General features: G+C 46.4%; 1 protein-coding gene across 1 annotated transcript; it reads right to left on the reverse strand.

The window, feature by feature from the left end:
• Positions 1-11,383: 11,383 nt before the first annotated feature.
• Positions 11,384-14,469, reverse strand: snai1a (snail family zinc finger 1a). The gene is made up of 3 exons (XM_015960027.3): positions 14,164-14,469; positions 13,256-13,774; positions 11,384-11,737 (listed from the first exon to the last, which is right to left on the reverse strand). The coding sequence occupies exons 1-3, from the start codon at positions 14,237-14,239 to the stop codon at positions 11,553-11,555; spliced, it is 780 nt and encodes a 259-aa protein (XP_015815513.1). The 5' UTR covers positions 14,240-14,469; the 3' UTR covers positions 11,384-11,552.
• Positions 14,470-18,234: the final 3,765 nt, after the last annotated feature.

Genomic DNA, 18,234 nt, shown 5'->3' on the forward strand with positions numbered 1-18,234 from the left:
CACGCTTGTTTATGTAAGGTTTCTCTATAGGAGCGTCCAATAGAGAGTGTGAGGGACCACAGATCTGCCCCCTAAAGATGTGTAGGAGACGGGGGGAGCTCCAAGTCCCAGATATCCAGGAGCTTCCCCAGAGCACAGTAACCCCAGGGAGACTGTAACCAGAAAAGCCCCCGCCCCCCTCGAGAGGCGCAGAGGATCGCCCCGGCGGGCCACAACCTGCAGCCGGCAGAGTCCCAGGACCCAGCGACCCGGGACCCAGGGGCGACCACCCCTGCCGGGGACCCAGCAGAGCCCAGGGACCCAGGGACCCAGACCCCACCAGGCAGCCATCGGGATTGGTCAGGCTGACGCCAAAAATCTTGAACTCCCTGTCCTGGGAGATGAAGATCTATATCATCAAAAGAAGTCCCAGGAGAAGGGAGGAGTCAAAGGCCCCACCTGACATATACAGTCACACACAAACAGTCACACACCCCCCCCCCCAACCCCCACCCCGAGCCCCCCATCCAGACCCGCCCAGGGGCAATGCAGCTGTTCAACTGTTGAATACACACACATGTATTCAACAGTTAGCTCCTAGCCAAACTAAGAACAAAAATGAGAACCTTAAAAATTAAAAATACGTTGTTTTGAAGATATCACTGCATTTACACAGATGTCATCAAATGACCCATAGATGCATTGTCTGACATGCAACAGATAATCTGGTGTTAATAAAAGTGTAAGAAAATTAAAACGACTTCTAATAGCAGCAGAGATTACACCACAGCTACTGCATTCTTGGGATTTGTACAACCAGCTTGTTCTTGTGGGAATTAGCCAACAGGTGGGCTGATATTTGTTTGATATGATGAACAATATTTGTTATTTCCTGCCTAAAACCCCTTTAGGTTATAGTAAATGTCTTCACTAAATGTTCCCCATAGATCTGGAATCCTGTCTGCTCCCTATCTCAATTCTGCAATTATTTGCACACTTGTGCACCATGCATTCAAAGCCGTACTGTACACTTTCTCCAAGTGCACTTTGCTAAATACCGCAGGGCGAGTATTGGGATTGGGCCTAACATGTTTGCATCCAATTAAAAAAACAGTGAGTCTTTTCAGGACGACTCTTCAGTTTTCTGATGCGCTTGTAAATGCAGTGGTTCTCGTCTGGGTTTGAGCATTACCTCCTAATGAGAAGCCATGACCCAAGTCAAGTACAAGTTTCATCTTTTAACTTTTATTTAATGAAAAGAAGCTTTCATTTAACATTTACACTGACCAGAAGTACCAGTTACATGTACACATTGGAAATAAAAGTGCTACAACTGATTGGTTTGAAGAAGACATAAATGCCCGGGATGGGTACCGAATTCGGTACTTTTTAAGGTACCGACCGAATTCCATCTTACCGATCGAGCACCGATTCACGTTGTTTCAAACGGTGCATCGCTTCGGTACCCGTCCTTCATAACGAGAACTTGCCAAGACAGCTGCGCATGCGCAAGAGCGTTATGTCGTCAGTCCCTGCGAGCGAGTTGTAAACAGAGCAGCATGGTAGAAAGAACGCACGCTAAAGCTTGGGTCCACTTCACTAAATGTGATGGGTAACTGGGTGATGATGAAACCAGCGACAGACAACGATCTAAGTGAGACATCCTCATCTTAATCTGCTCCGGTAGGTAAATAAAATGTTTAAGATAACGTTACCTTGATACGGTATGTTAGCTTCCTTTTCGCTAATGGTGAGTTTGCGTTCTCCTCGGAACTCCTAATTTCTGACTAGAACATGAACGCGCTCTAAAGTTTGCCTTCACTTTACTAAATGCGACAGGTGATTGGGTGAAGATGAAACCAGTGATCTAAGTGTGAGGCATCATCGTTTTAATCTGCTCCAGCAGTTAAATAAACTGTTAAAGATAATGTTAGCTTGGTATGTTAGCTTCCATTACTACCGTTGTTATCAGCCAATGGTGCGTTCGCTTTCTCCTCGGAAATTCTAACTTCCCAGTATGAAAAATCAAATGAAAAAAGACGGCAAAAGGAATGAAGATACGCAGTAAATTCAGTTCATAGTAAATATGTTTGCTTCAGTTTAATTATCAGCTTATAAAACTACAAGGACGATGTTTATACAAACAGTTGTATGTTATTTATCGTGATATTTATCAAATATTGTTATATATTGAGAAAAATATATATTTAATTATAAAAGAGAATTAAAATAATAAACACTCAAAAGTATCGAAAATTGGTACCGTTAAGTACCGGTATCGATTCGTAGGTACCGGGAATTACTACCGGTGTCGGTACAGGATCTGCTCGGGTGCAAAATTGGCTCGGGGTCCGTCGACTGCCGATGACGTCTAAGTAGTTGATTGGCTGAACATGAACCTTACGGAATTACGTAATCACGTTACGTTGGTCCAGGCAAATCTTTCTATTGGAAAGATGGACAACTTTTACAAAGAAATCCATCATTACCTCTTTGAAAATACACTTATAGCATAGAGCTGCATGTATATTAGGGCTAAACGATTAACTGCATGTGCAATTAAATTGCGATGTGACAAAAGGAGATTTTCTAATCTCAAAGGCTGCAATTTGGCAGTGAGTGGTTAGCGCAATGCTAATATACATGGAAAAACCCATAGGAATGCTAATGCTAATATCGCCGATTACATTATTACAAATTATGAATTAGAAACGTGCCAAATGATTACATTTGGAGTCTAATAGAAAGTAAAAATACCATAAATCAAATAAGTACAGACAGGTATTTTAGTAAAGCCAGAAAACTTTTAACTCCAGAGTTTTGGCTAGCAGCTATGAGCGTAACTGAACTACTCATGGACAAGACGTCAAAAACTCTAAACACAAAATACTTCATTAAACGGGACACACTTCTTTCCTGCAAATACAATTTCACAGGTGTTGCTAATACCTATGATCCTTCAAGGGATGTGCTCAAAGAGGAGTTCAACATTATGAATAAATATAGTGTTTTATTTTACAAATACCATTATAAACACAAACTTACGTCTTAAGAAACATTATTTTAATAACAAAACTGCTAAATTCTTTCCAACAGTATAGATGTGTAGTGTATTTTGTCCGAGTGGGTTTGCCGTACTTTGACGTCATCGGCAGTCGAAGGACCCCGAGCCGATCTTGCACCCGAGCAGATCTTGTACCGACACCGGATCAATTCAAATGTCAAAGGTACCCATCCCTAAATTGCCCACCTACTCATGGAATATGTCACAAACAACTCGCCTTACTAAAGGCATTAGGTGGCTATAATAGTTTTGTATCAGCCGTTTTAAATAGGGTAGGTTGGTGTTACTGTGCAAAAATTAAATAATGAAGGACAATTGAGACATAAACAAAAGATTTTCTTAATTATCTTTAAATACCATATTTTCCGGACAATGAGCCGCTACTTTATCCCACGCTTTGAACCATGCAACTTATAATGAGGTGCGGCTTTAGTCAACTAGAAAGGATGGATGCTGGAAAGTCTAATGGAGGAATGGTTAAAGGAGTGATACGGAAAGCACCCAGGAGGATTTTTTTCACAGTAAAACGGCGCTGCTTGTTTTCCCAGCTTCACCCCGGGATGACAGCAACACGGACAGCGACACTGACATCGTCACAGAAAAGGTATGTGACAAAGCTCTTCTGAGGCTGTTCAACTCCGACACTGAAGAAGAGGACTTCAGTGGTTTAAGTGCGCAGGTGGACGATGAATAAACTAATCAATAACTTTTCTGTTTTGTCTGATACTGATCAGTTCAGTTACGTACAGTTAAACTGCGTTTTCAATTCAGTAGATATCTGCGGCTTTTAGCCCGGTGCGGCTTATATTGCGGTGCGCTCTATAGTCCGGAAATTACGATAAATATTAAAAGAAAAGTAGCTAAAGATATAAACTGAACTCCTGGTCAGCCTTCCCCCTGTCATGTTGGGTTGCAGTTATGTGACCCGCGACATGCAGAATCACACGAGAGGCAGAAGGTAAGTAAAAAATTATTTATTTTTGTTCGGTGGAGGTGTAGATGAAGGTCGGGGTTCAGGTGGTTCTGATGGAGTTCTCAAGCAGAAACAAGAGTGAGTAGTTGCAGATCAGCGGGCACAAAGCGTAATGAGAGTTGGCTTACAGTTTCCTGGTTGTTGGGGGAGCTTGAGAGGAGGGTAAGTCAAGGCTGGCTGAGCTGGTCGGGTGAGAGGCAGAGGCAATGGCTGGGAGCTGAGCCGGAGTCCAAGGTGTCCAAGTTGGCAGGTGAGGGTTGGAGAGCAGGCGGTCAGGGGCGAGCGACGGGGCTGGCAGGCAGGGTTGGTCCGATGAGTCTATTACTTTGATGATGGAAGTAGACTGGTGGACGAGAAGTACCTGAGGAGGTCGGAGGAAACAGGGCAGATCAGTATGAGGGAAGCGAGGTACACAGGAGACCAAAACGAGCTAGAGACAGGCAAAGTACTGGCAAGAATACTACCCAATACTGAGTATCATCCGGCACTGATGAGTTGTCTCGACACTCCTTAAATCCCCTGACCACTGATACGCATATCTACAGCAGCTGATCTCCGGACACACCTACCTGCACACAGAAGGACTCAGCACAAAACAGAAGACAACTCAGAACTCAGCACAGGCCATGACAGTACCCTCCCCTCAAGGGCCACCTCCCGGCGGCGAGGGAGAGGAGGGGGAGGCGAAGGAGGAGGCGCGTGACGCATCAAACTCCCTGATGAGGGACAGGTCATCGATCCAGGAGCTGGGGATCCATTGCCGATGTTCTGGATCATAACCCACCCAGTCCACCAAGAACTGGCGACCCCGACCACGGCGTCTGGCATCCAGGAGACAACGCGCACTGTAACCCAGGCTCCCGTCTGCAAGACGGACAGGCGGAGGAGGATCAGAGGCGGGGGCAGGACGCAACGTACTGGACGAAAAGGGTTTGATGAGTGAGACATGGAAAACAGGGTGGATCCTGAGGGAGGGGGCGCAGAGAGATGACCAGGGGCTGGTGACCTCACTGATGGTGTAGGTGTAGGGGCCAATGAACCTGGGGGAGAGATTCCTGCTGGTGTCCTTTAGTTTGATGTCCCTGGTGGAGAGCCAGACCTGTTGCCCACAGTCATAAGGTGGGGCAGGACGATGGTGGCAGTCCGCCAACCATCGATTGCGCTCGGCCGTTCATTGCAGAGCAGCATAAGTCTGGATCCATGTCCTCTTGGCTCTGCGGATGAACTGTGGTACTGTGGTGGCGGTAGGGAGACCTAATGGAAAAAGTGGAGGTTGATCGCCCAAAGATGATTCAAATGGAGACTAACCAGCAGCGGATGAAACATGGGTGTTGTGAGCATACTCAATCCAGGGAAGTTGGGTGCTCCAGCTGTTAGGATTAGAAGAGCACACGCAACAAAGCATGGCCTCCAACTCCTGGTTGAGTCGCTCACATTGGCCGTTGGTCTGGGGGTGATAGCCAGAGCTCAGGGAAACGTTGGCTCCTAGAGAGACAGCAAACTCTTTCCAGACCTTAGAGAGGAATTTGGGACCACGGTCAGACAGGATCTCATCAGGAATGCCATGAAGTTGAAAGATGTGTTTCACCAGCAGCTGAGCAGTCACAGCGGAGGAAGGAAGGGACTTAAAGTGGACGAAATGGCAGGCCTTAGAGAATCTGTCAATGATAGAGAGTATAACAGAGAAACCCTTTGAGGGAGGTAGACCGGTAACAAAATCAAGTGCTATGTGGGACCATGGACGAGAGGGAATGGGAAGAGATCTTAGTAATCCAGCTGGAGGTTGATTAGTACATTTGTTACGAGCACAAACCTGACAGGCACTGATGTATTCTTTGATGTCTTTAAACATAGAGGGCCACCAGAAGGACCTGCGGACCAGAGCGAGGGTACGACCAACTCCCGGATGGATCGAGAACCTGGCCATAATTGCCCAGTGAATGACTGAACCTCGGACATGTTGAGGTACATATAATTTACGAGGAGGACCGTTACCTGGGTTAGGGTCAGTTTGTTGTGCATCCAGGACCCTTTGTGAGATGTCCCAGGTAATAGATCCCAGAACACAGGACGGAGGGAGGATGGTAGCAGGTTCCTGGTCTTTGTCTGATGAATACTGGCGGGACAGGGCATTGGGCTTAACGTTCTTGGTTCCAGGTCTGAAAGAGATGATGAAGTTGAAACGAGTGAAAAATAGGGACCAACGGGATTGTCTGGAGTTGAGTCTCTTGGCTTCTTTTAGGTAGGCAAGATTCTTGTGATCAGTCCAAGATGGGGTGACTGGGAGTTGCTGGCTGTGAAATTGGCTTTGGAGGAATGGCACCATTGGCTAGAGTTGGGATAGGCCAGTCGCGAACTGCTTCTATTTTATCGGGGTCTGTCTTCAACCGCCTGCTCTCCAAGATGAATCCAAGGAACTTCACTGATGAAGCGTGGAATTCACATTTCTCGGCTTTCACAAAGAGGCGGTTTTCCAGAAGACACTGCAAGACTGCACGGACATAATGGCGGTGTTCTGAGAGGGTACTGGAGAATATTAGAATGTCATCGAGGTAAACAGTAACAAACTTATCTACGTAAACGTTGAGTACTGAGTTTACCAGTGACTGGAAGCCACAGGGCGTTGGTGAGGCTGAAGGGCATGACAAGATATTCGTAATGGCCCAGGGGGGTCTTGAAAGCCGTTTTACTCTCATCGCCCTCAAGGATTCTGACAAGGTGGTAGGTATTACGGAGATCCAGCTTGGTGAAGATGGTAGCTTTCTGAACAGGATCAAAAGTTGAAGACAACAGAGGCAGAGGATACTTGTTCTTTACTGTGATTTGATTAAGCCCTCTGTAATCAATGCAGGGGGCGCAGGGAACCGTGTTTTTTAGAGACAAAAAAAATCCTGCCCCCTGTGGGGAGGTGGATGGACGAATTATACCAGCAGCTAATGATTCGGAAATGTAGGTGGCCATACTCTCACGTTCAGTTTAGATAAATTGTACAACCTGCTAGAGGGTAGTGTGTCTCCCTGTAGAAGATCAATACAGCAGTCGTAAGGACGATGGGGTGGCAGAGAGGCGGCTCGGTCCTTACAAAGCACACCTTGAAGGTCATGGTATTCGGATGGAACCAGAGACAGGTCGGGAGGAGTCGGTGAACTGGAAACTGGAACCGGTGCAGAGAGGTTAGCAGACAGGAGGCAATGAAACAAACAATATGGGCTCCAGGATGAGCCAGTCATGTCCTGAAACATGAACTGAACTAGGGGATGATGTGGAACGGACCAACTGGTTTGGAAGAACAGGCTGAAAACATGGCTGAGCAGGTTTTGGGCGGTTTCTTAGCCTCTTTTCTATGTGAACTGCGAGACTGATTAGGTCCTCCAACGTCTCTGACTCAGGGCGGAAAGCCATATAGAAGATGTATGTCCTACTTCGTGTTGTAAAACCACAGTAAGCAATTAGCACTCCCTGACTTTATCGCCACCTGCTGCTGAGGAGTGGGAACAGACTACACAATAAGGTCTCCTTCAAAATAAAAGTGGACCACGACCCACTAAACAAGGAGCCGCGACCGACTTTTGGGTCGGGACCCACAGATTGAGAATCACTGGTCTAGCTAATTGAAGCGTAGCGTGTTCCAACAGGACAAAGACCCCAAATTTATCAGATCTGGTGTCTGATTAGATAAAGCAGATTAGCGCTCAGGGGCCTCTGTCCTGTTTGCATCTGTAGATTGTGTTTAAAAACAAGCTCCTTCCCCTCTGCTGGTCTAGTACACACCAGGATTATGGCTGGAGTGTGTTTAGTGGCTACAAAACCAGCAGGCTGAGGAGCAACATGATGTTGCTGACGTATTTGTTTTCAGTCATCACACGCTGCAGTAATAGTCTAAATGGCTTGAACTGATTACTGAAACCAATTATTTCACCTACTCAGAGTCGGAGGAGGGTTCAAGATGTTGCTAAATCTGTTTTTGGTCACTTTTAGCTGTTTTTGAGTCATGCACACACTCTGCTTATCATCACGCTGATCTCCACCATCAGCCTCAGTAAGGAGGTGGTGCCTGAAGGATACTGAGGGGAAAAGCAGAGCATCACTCGTCCCTCTCTTTCCTCCCTCCTTCTCCCCATTTTCCTCTCTATTCTTTCTCACTGGCATCAGGTCCTCAGCAACACATGTCTCCGATCAAGTCCAGCCTGCGTCATCAGTTAGTAAACTCCAGGCTCCAGGAAGACCAACAGAGAGCACATTCATAGCCGGCGACCCTGTGACTGAGTGTGTGATTCATTACTTTTTAATATGCGCTCTTAGCCCCATCCCCAACCCACCCAACCACTTCTCCAATCCAGCCTTTGGGCAACTCCGCAGCCTGATCAAATCCGTCATTAGGCATACTTGTGGTGTTTCTGCTGTTGGCCTTTTTTACCAGATGCGGTGGTTGTTTCTGGCAGCAGAGGAATTAGATCTGCATTCTGAAATTTGTGCTGGTGCTCTGAACTTCACTGTGACAAAAGAGACGAAAACACCCAAGAAGGTTTTCTCTGGAGAAAGTCACCCACAAACTAAAGCATGAGAGCCGGGTGGCAGAGACTTAATGGAGCTAATCTTGGTGGAGGAGGCCAGAGGAGTAATACATGAGGTGAGATGTGTTTGGGGAGTACACCCGTTAAAATGGAGGAGTGGATCTAAACATCACATTTGATGATGTTTCTGTTCTCCCAAGCTCAGACTGAGGTTGTAATTTACAAAGCAGAGTCAGGATGATGGAGCTGCTGTGGATGTGGGTACGCAGCACCGGTGTAGCTGGAGCGGCTGTCTGAAGACCTTTCCTGGGTCCGCTCTCTCCAGGCCTTGTGTGTCAGGAGTGCAGGATGAGTTGTGTTTATGAGACGCTGACAGCTCCTTCCTGTTTCACAGACCATGAGCCCTGACTGCTGCTGCACTGAAGGCCACTCTTCAGCCTCTGACCACCCAACTCCACCCCAGAAGCTCGGCTGGGAGAGGCAGCTCTGGGGTGGGACAGCTGGAACAGGGGGGAGGAACATGGCGCTGGTAGTGGCAAAATGCAACGGGAGAACAAGCACTTGATCTCTGCAGCGCTTAAAACCCAGGCCTGCTTTTTTGGGTAAAGTAGGCCAATGTAAACTCCCACTTCCTGTCGGCCTTGTCTCCGAGGGGGAGAGATGATCCTCTTGTGAAGAGGGAAAGGGCTGCAGGGACACACACACACACACACACACAAATAGAAATGCAGGCAGAGAGTGAGTGGGAGCGAGCGAGCGAGCGAGCGAGCGAGGAATACACAAACACAGTGGGGTTCAGGAATGTTAAACACATGCTTTATGGCATAAATAGCAGCCACTTTTGGTAAATTACAGTGAGTGCTCTGGCACTGTAAAGCACACAGCAGGAAAACGCTCTCAGGTTTCAGATCCAGGCCCTGAACGTTTTCCCCAGGGAACCAGAAAAGGAGCATGTTGTTTTTAGTTCTAAGAAGTCAGAAAAAGTTTGGTTCTCTGCTATGTGACATCACGTTTCACCATCCAGACCTCTGATCTCCAACAGACAGACGAGGCCGATGGTTTATGTGAACGGAGGGGGAAGCTTAATTAGAAGGTCGCACCTCGTTTTAGATCTCTACGCAAATCAGGAGGAAACAGAAGAAGAAGAAGAAAACTGTGCTGAGAGTTAACATCCTCAAATTAATCTGGAGCTTTAATCTGGTGATGGTAGGAACCCAGTCAGGCTCAGTACTTTACCTCCATGCTGACCATGGTTTCTGGACAGATGCTCTCATGTGAAGAGGTGGGTCAGTACCATACGTTTGAAGCCATGTGTACATCTCTGAGTCGAACGAGTCTGTGGAACAGTTGACCTCACTGCGTCGGGCTTCAGCCCACGCTCACCCACTAACCGACTGGCGGCCAAGCTGACTAGTAGCCTGGCTGAGAGCGGAGGAGCCAGACTTTGACTCACCGTCTAAGAAGGAAGGAAAATTACTGACACATAACTAACTGCATCACCAGCTAACAATCAGATAGAGCTTTGGCTGATCCTAAACCAGTTCCTGTCAAATCTGAAGAACACTTTTATTCAAGCTCTCTTTTTAACTGAACTGCTCACATTTGCATACCCCGTGTTTGCTCAGAGACACGGCAGGTGGGAGGAGGAAGCAGGTGCATCAATTCGTGTGCTCACCTGCACATCTGCAACGGTGTTGCAGCACAACTCACCAAAAGACAGTTTCCTAGTTAATCATCAAACACATTTATGAACCGCCACATGCTTCCCATCCAGCTGTTGTCTGACTTTCCCTGTGCCGAAGTAAACAGCAGTGACAGTTTTAATAAACATAAATTACTTTATTGAATGAAAATGCATCATTTATTTCATACAGGAAACGGGTGGAACACACAAGCAGGGTACAAAAACACATTGCACTAGAAAAAAAAACAGCCATAAAATATTCAGGAAAAGTCACATTTCCTATTTGTCTGCTTACTAGGCTTTCATCGTGTATCAGACATGGTGGAAATGGTAAAAAATATTTGGTCCCAGCCACTGCTAATACTGAACTCAGGTCATAAAACTACGGCTACCAAACGAGGTAAAAAAAAAGGCACATTTTGGTGTTTGAAGTAATACAATTTCATGGCACATTCACTGAGTCCTATGGCTTTTGGCTGGTTTGGTTAACACTGCAGCAACCTTGAGTGCATGGCTTTGGTTTTCCACTCCTGCAGCAGCAGAGCTGTACAGTCAGTCCTCTTTGGGAAGCAGTAGGACTGCGTGTCCTATCTCTGAAACTCATCAGATTAATACTAAAGTTCTGCTTTAGTCACAACAGAGGCTTAAAATGATCCCTGCTGCTGAAAAAGCACACTAACTGGTGCCATTCCTCAGGGATGACATGCTTCCTCTTTCTTCTTGAGCAAACCAAGGGCATCAGAAGTCACCTGCTATGGAGCGGCGAAGGTCACGGCTGCAGCACCTGTTAGCACCTCATCTATCTGCACCGCAGCACCGAGGACAGCTGTGTGTGCATTCGCCTTTAGTGTGTGTGTGTGTGTGTGTGTGTGTGGTGTGTGTGTGTGTGTGTGTGTTTTCAGACACGCCAAGAGATTTATCCCGCCCACGCACCCCTACCTCTGAGCAGCTGTGTCTGGACCGTGATCCTGAGCTGGCCGGCACCAGGACAGAGACAGGAAAAGACACCTCTAACCCCTGTGAGTTCACAACGTATTTGTTGTCTGGAATGGGCACAATAGCAACAGAGGGGCTGACGTGGAGTTCAGCTCTGATGGTCCAACCGCAAAAACACAGGAAAGATTCAAAACAAAAAGCTTCTCATCAGTTTTATAATGGAACAGAGAAGCTAAGAGGCTTGTAAAGTCAGATCCAACATGAGGTTTAGTTCCCTCCAGGTCTCTTAAATCAGAAAGTTTTGTGATCTTTGTGGTTTTGTGGGTCTTGAACAGTCCTGTGTAGACCTCTTCTCCAAGATGTCCTCCATCGCTCTGAGCTCTCCATGGGTCCGCCTTTTCCTCACGCCGAGGTGGAGCAGCACCCCGAGGAGCTGTGTTTTTGCAGCAGTGACATGCGGCTGAAGGTGCGAGAGCAGACGCCGCACTGGTACTTCTTCACCTCAGCGTGGGTCTGGAGGTGAGCCCGCAGGTTGGAGCGGTCTGCAAAAGCCCTGTTGCAGTGGGGGCAGGAGAATGGGCGCTCGCCTGGATGGGAAAGAGCAGAAACCAATCACCTTTAAGTTTCTTTAGATGTGGTGGTCACAGAGCGACTGGACACACACACACACATACACACACACACACACACACAAACACACACACACACGCACGCACGCACACACATGCACACACACACACAAACACACACGCACACATGCACACACACAAACTCACATGCACACATGCACACACAAGCACGCACACATGCACACACACACACACATGCACACACATACAAACACACACACACACAAACACACACGCACACATGCACACATGCACACACACACACACACACACACACACACGCACACACATGCACACACACACGCACACACATAAACACACACACGAACTCACATGCACACATGCACACACAAGCACACACGCATACACATGCACACACACACAAACACACACACACAAACACACACGCATACACATGCACACACACACAAACACACACACACACACACACACACGCACACATGCACACACACACACACACACACGCACACACACACAAACTCACATGCACACATGCACACACAAGCACACACACACGCACACATGCACACACACACAAACTCACATGCACGCATGCACACACAAGCACACACACACACACACACACGCACACATGCACACACACACACACAAACACACACGCACACATGCACACACACACAAACTCACATGCACACATGCACACACACACGAACTCACATGCACACATGCACACACACACAAACTCACATGCACACATGCACACACAAGCACACACACACACACACACACACACACACACGCACACACACACACACACACATGCACACACGCACACTCACTCAAACACACATGCACACACACACGCACACACACACACATGCACACACAAACACACACCACACACAAACACAAGCACACACACACACACACACACACACAAACACACATGCACACACAAACACACACACACGCACACACACACAAACACAAACACACATGCACACACAAACACACACATGCACACACACCCGCACAAACACACACACCACAGTGTTATATTGTGAAGATAACAGGAATCACATGGCTGACTGGTGGCTCTCAGAGCCTGACTCAATTAACATGATTAAATCAGAGCTAAATGAGATTAGCACATAACAAGTTGCTGCAGGTAGTGAGTGGCCGCTGATAGCAGCGAGCCTGCAGGCATTCTTCACAGCTTTTGCTTTTGTCCCTCCCCGTCCTCATTCAGCTCTCTCCCAGCAGCAGTGATAAGATAATTAGTCACAAGTCATTGTTGCTGATGCATTAAACACAATGAGTGATCAATGAGTCCACAGAGGGCTTCCCTGTGTGGTAATGTCTGCTGATCAGGTATTGACTTCGTCAGATTGATTGTCATCATGAGGGAGAGAGCTGCATGCTGACTCGCAACAACCCACTGCTCTGATTCCCACATCCAGAGGCAATGAGGGCCCTGTGTGACCTGGCTGCTACCTGTGTGTGTGCGGATGTGTCCGCGCAGCAGCCACGGCCTGGAGAAAGCCTTTCCACAGGTGGTGCAAACACAGGGCAGGGTGTGTGAGCGGATGTGCATCTTCAGAGCCCCCAGGCTGGTGTACTCTTTGGGACAGTGTTTGCAGAGGAAGGCTGGCCTGGCTGCTGTGACCGTGGGCTCCCTCTCTTCCTCCTCCTCCGGCGGACTGATGTGAGCCATCATGCCGGTGCATTTCATCCTCTGGCGAGGAGCATATGTGTGCACGGGTTCGGGGCTGGGGGGGTCCGAGGTGCGCCCTTCATCCTCCTCCCCGCTGCTGCTGGCGCTGCTGCTGAGGCTGCATGGGGAGCTGAGGTCCAGAGGGCCGGAGGCGACAGAGGCCTCTGACTGGGAGGAGGGCAGGTAGAGGGTGGGGAGGAGGCTCAGATCCCACACCAGACCTGAGGTGAAGCAGGTGGCTGTGGAGATGCTGTCTGCTGATGATAACTCAGCCAGAGGATACCTCTCCAGAGAAACATCTGAAAGGGAAAGTGTGGTTAGGAATTGCTGTCAGAGCTTTGAACAAGAAGGACAAACTAATCCCACATGTGGAATTCTCTCTAACTAAACTCCTAAACCCCACATACCCCTCTGTTCCCACTGAAGGATCCCAAATGTTCTCAGCACTGACTGAGCAATAAAATAAGAGTCATATGAGAACGTTTCCTCCCACGTATTCACGAGGGCTTGTAACATGAATGGAGCTCTGTCTGCGAGCAGAAACTGGGGAAAGTGCGTCTAACGGGCCGAGCTAGTCGGGCAGAAGGAAAAGTTGCTACATTTATTTAAATAATATTCCAGACGCGCGTTTTCGTGTTTGGGAGCCTTTCAATAGATTAATTAAGGAATAAAGAAGTTTGTGACTCACCATTCTGACATTCCAGTTCACTGTAGTTTGGTTTTTGTTTGGCGAAATACTTTTTAACCAGGAAGGAACGAGGCATTGTCCTTTTCTAGGCTGGAAGATCCGTGCGTAAAACTAGTCCGTGGCCACGACGCGCAGCTTCTCCACGAGACTTTGGGACAACGCCGCTGGTGAAAAACACAGAATCCTCCGTGTGGTCCAGAACTTCCCGGCCGAAGTGGAGCAGCTCTGCTGAGAGCCTAAATGCTGGCCTATGTTCTGAAACGCTCTGACACAGGGCGGTAGGGGTGTGCTCGCCCCGAGGGCCCTCCCCGCATCCAATATCACTGCTCAAGTGCTTGGGAAGAAGCCTCCACGCCTCACACTTCACACCAGTTAAATCACAAGCACCCAGCTGACCCACAGGCTGGAGACAACTGGGTCAGAGCCACCACGCGCGCAGTGCGGTCCAAACACCTTTATAACAGCTTTACGCAGTCACCTCATGGAGTTTAGTGGTGAAACGCACCAACAGCAACAGCACCAGGACCTGGTCTCACACGCACTGCCACGGGGGGTGAAGCCAGAGTATTAGTGTCAACAGTCTCTCCATTTGTGAGATTTTTGTTGTAGTCGTGGTGGCAAAAGCGTCCTGAATAAAACGTTCATCTAATCTGTGAGACGGCGTCGGTGGAGTAACTGCTCCATCTTCTGGAAGCAAAACGGAGCCAGATGTTACGTTTATACCAGCAGACACTAGATGGCGCTGCGCAGGTGTGCAAAGGCAGCAAGAGAGGACAGACTGATGGGCTGGACATGTCCAGAGGAGAGACAATGATGGGTAGGAGGATACTGAGGCTGGAGCCACCAGGGAGGAGGCTGAGAGGAAGAACAAGGAGATTCGTGGATGAGGTGAAAGAGGACGTGATGTTAGTAGGGTATGTGAGGGTAGAGGATGGAGAAGAAGGGACTTAATGGAGACTAGTGGAGACTGCTGAAGAGAAAATAGAGAGAATAAAAGTTTTGATATTCTCAGCTTACAAATGAATTAGCACCCAGCAACGAGTGCAAACATAAGAAACATAACATGAGAAAAAGAAATATGAATTCAAAGCAAGGTGCAGATTCTTGTAACAGACTTGTCCTTCTAAGGGAGCTGGAGCAGGCCAAACCGCAGCTGAACTTTTACAGATTCACTCTGGAGTTCATCCTCATGGTGAGTTAGCCCAGCGAGGGCTGAACACGGCCCAGCAAGGGCTTCATTAAAATTCAGTACAAACCAATAGAGGAATAGCTTAAAGCTGTTTAACGAGAAGTCAGTCTCCGTTTCATAATAATAAATTCCATGTTTTAATATTTTAGCATCCAGATACATTTTTATTCTGACTGCAGGGAGAGACAACCAGGAGAGGGGCTCAGAGACGGGGAGCTGTCTGAAGGTGTGGACCAAAACAGTTAAAAGCTTGTGTCTTATTAATAGTAATAAAGTACTAATATAAAACAGTTTAGAAAAATCACTAGAGATGCACAATATATCGGCATCAACATCGGTATCTGCAGATTTGAGTCATTTTTTGACATATTGGTCCAATAAATAAACCTGGGCCAATATTAACAACCAATATCTTTTCCATCTTTTATCCATTGGTTTGCCTGTTTCAGTGGGTGAGGGGGTGATGTGCATTTGATTAGTCATGTGACAGTGGTTATAATCATCTCAGAAGCGTAAATGTGTGTGGTGTGTGTGCACAATAAAGTCAATTCAGTTTTAATAATTTTTATTCTGTACAAAATCTGTTCATTCTAGAAGCAATAATGTCATTTTTTGGTATCAGCAAATATCAGTTATCAGCTATAACAGTGATATCGGCATCGGCCCAAAAATGTCATATCGGTGCATCATATAAAATCACATATTTACATGAACAACTAAACAAGTTCCTTTCATGAACAGGGAAACAAACAAGCTAAACAACAACATTTGAACATGCATCTTACATTAGAATAATAACCATGAGCAGCTGACAGACTGCTGGAGGAGAGTGTGGAAAGTAAAAGATGGAAACTCTGAGTTTTTCCACATTTGAAATAAGATCTGTGATGTTTTGTTGTTTCATCATTTCATAGTTTGAGCTTCAAATCAGTCATATTATTTATATATTATTTTACTTTCAGTGGAAAAATCTTTCATGTATTTCAACACAACTATAAAACAGTGCAGCTGTTCCTTCAGTCTTTTTCTTCAGTGTTTAGTGTGTTTATTATAATGGGTAAATTAATTAAAAATAACAAATAAACATTTTAATCTTAGAGACTGTTGCACATGTGTAGATTTTGGTTTATATCAACAACAACAACAACAATAATAATAATAAAAGACTGATGCATTTTTTAAATAAAAGTTGGAGTGGGTTTGTTCTTTATTAATTAACTAATTAACTACAAAGACTAACAACTTTCAGTAATTCAGAAAATTGCATGAAACAGAATGTTACATTTTCCCAGGTTGTACGGTACACGTGAATGCAGCACAACAGAAAACTACAGCCAGTCTGTTTGCCTACGGACGTTTTTAAAAGTCAAAGCTGCAGCCGCCATCATACGGCATAAACATCTGTTGTTCTCTTCTTTTTCAATAACGTTGCTGTTTGTTAGAATATCGTAGAAATCAGACTGAGTTATCAGGGGAATGTTTACTCTTCCCACTCAAATCAAACTGCGAGTTCCTTTCTGGGCCTCTGATTGGTCCTTCACCACCAGTGGGCGTGGTTGATGTGGGAGGAGCTGCAGCTGTCCGAGTTAGGTTGAATATTTAAAACACTACAAGAACAATTATGTGCATGCTGTAACAGAGCAGCGGGGAAAGGAAAACGTTTCTTACTGAAACAGAAACAATACTGTAGCTGAGGGGTAAGAACGGCTGGCTGTAGCAGCTGGTGTAGACTTGTTATCGTCCAGTAGACATCTTTGTTTGTTTCTGACTTCTTCACCCCCCTTGGGACCAACATCATACTGTAAAGTAAAGCTCGTTATTCTGAATTTAAAGACATATTTTATTGCTAACAGTGGAATCTATTGTTTAAAAGTGAATGCTGGGTGATGTTGGATGGGAAGCCCCTCCTCCCTTTATATAGAAACAGATGGGCATAACAATGACGTCCTGGGGGGAGCTGGCAGCTCTTTCCAACCCAAAATCACATCAGGCATTTGATTGGACAACCCGGTCAGCTGACTGGACGCTGCCTGAGATTTGAAAAATACATAAAGAAAAGCTTTCATTGCATCACTGCCTTCTTTGGATTTAGCGTCAGTTATTCATTTTGGAGTGATCTGGTGAAAAACATTTATTTTCAAACTGCTTTTTAATTTTTTTGCAACTCAAGTGAAGAAGACACATTTTTTTGTTGGAGAAAGAACATTTGGGTGCTCAAAATGTTCAAAACCATCGCCCGTCTTCTTTTTGGGGGACAAGAGGAAGTCCCAGAGGACATTAGGTCTGGAGAGGAGCTGGATGATGGATGGCTTGTTGTCCCTCATCAAGGTACAGACATGTAATCTAGATTATCTGTAGACATTAAAACTAGCAAACATTAGGGATTATTGCCAGGCAGGTGATTAGCATAAAGCAGCAACAAGGATCTACTGATATCTGATCAGTAATAACATTGACACATATTTGGACCAGCCTTGCATTGTCCAATCATGTTGCTGTGATGTCATATTGCTTTGTCTCATTAGCTTTGTTGGTGTCGTATGCTGGTGAAGGTTCTCAGTCATCCAGATGATGGTAATCCAAAGGGGTTCAAATGAAACCAAACAATCCCAACTGCCTTCATTCGAACCCGTTTGGATTATTTGTTGGTGTTTCGCGGGCTGCCATGGCTAAATGATTTTTTCTGATAGTGTTTCATTAAATATATTCTTAAAAAGTCGTTATTAAATATCTCCTGGAGCTTCGTGGGGGAGTTTGACGACAGTCCGGGATAAAGTTGTACTCAACAGACTAGGGTTACTTCCAGGGGCGTGTCCAGGGAATGCCCTGGGGTACCACCCTTAGAATCTGATTGGCCACCCCAGGTGCCACCACACTAATTT

The sequence above is a fragment of the Nothobranchius furzeri genome, chromosome 3 (genome assembly GCF_043380555.1).
Source record: "Nothobranchius furzeri strain GRZ-AD chromosome 3, NfurGRZ-RIMD1, whole genome shotgun sequence".
NCBI classification, from domain to species: Eukaryota; Metazoa; Chordata; class Actinopteri; order Cyprinodontiformes; family Nothobranchiidae; genus Nothobranchius; species Nothobranchius furzeri.

Excerpts from the sequence above, each read along its gene's own strand:
- snai1a (XM_015960027.3), bottom strand. The coding sequence starts at position 14,239 with ATGCCTCGTTCCTTCCTGGTTAAAAAGTATTTCGCCAAACAAAAACCA. Across the intron at positions 13,775-14,163 it reads TGAACTGGAATGTCAGAATG|ATGTTTCTCTGGAGAGGTAT; the intron begins GTGAGTCACAAA and ends TTTCCCTTTCAG. Across the intron at positions 11,738-13,255 it reads ACACATCCGCACACACACAG|GCGAGCGCCCATTCTCCTGC; the intron begins GTAGCAGCCAGG and ends TTTCCCATCCAG.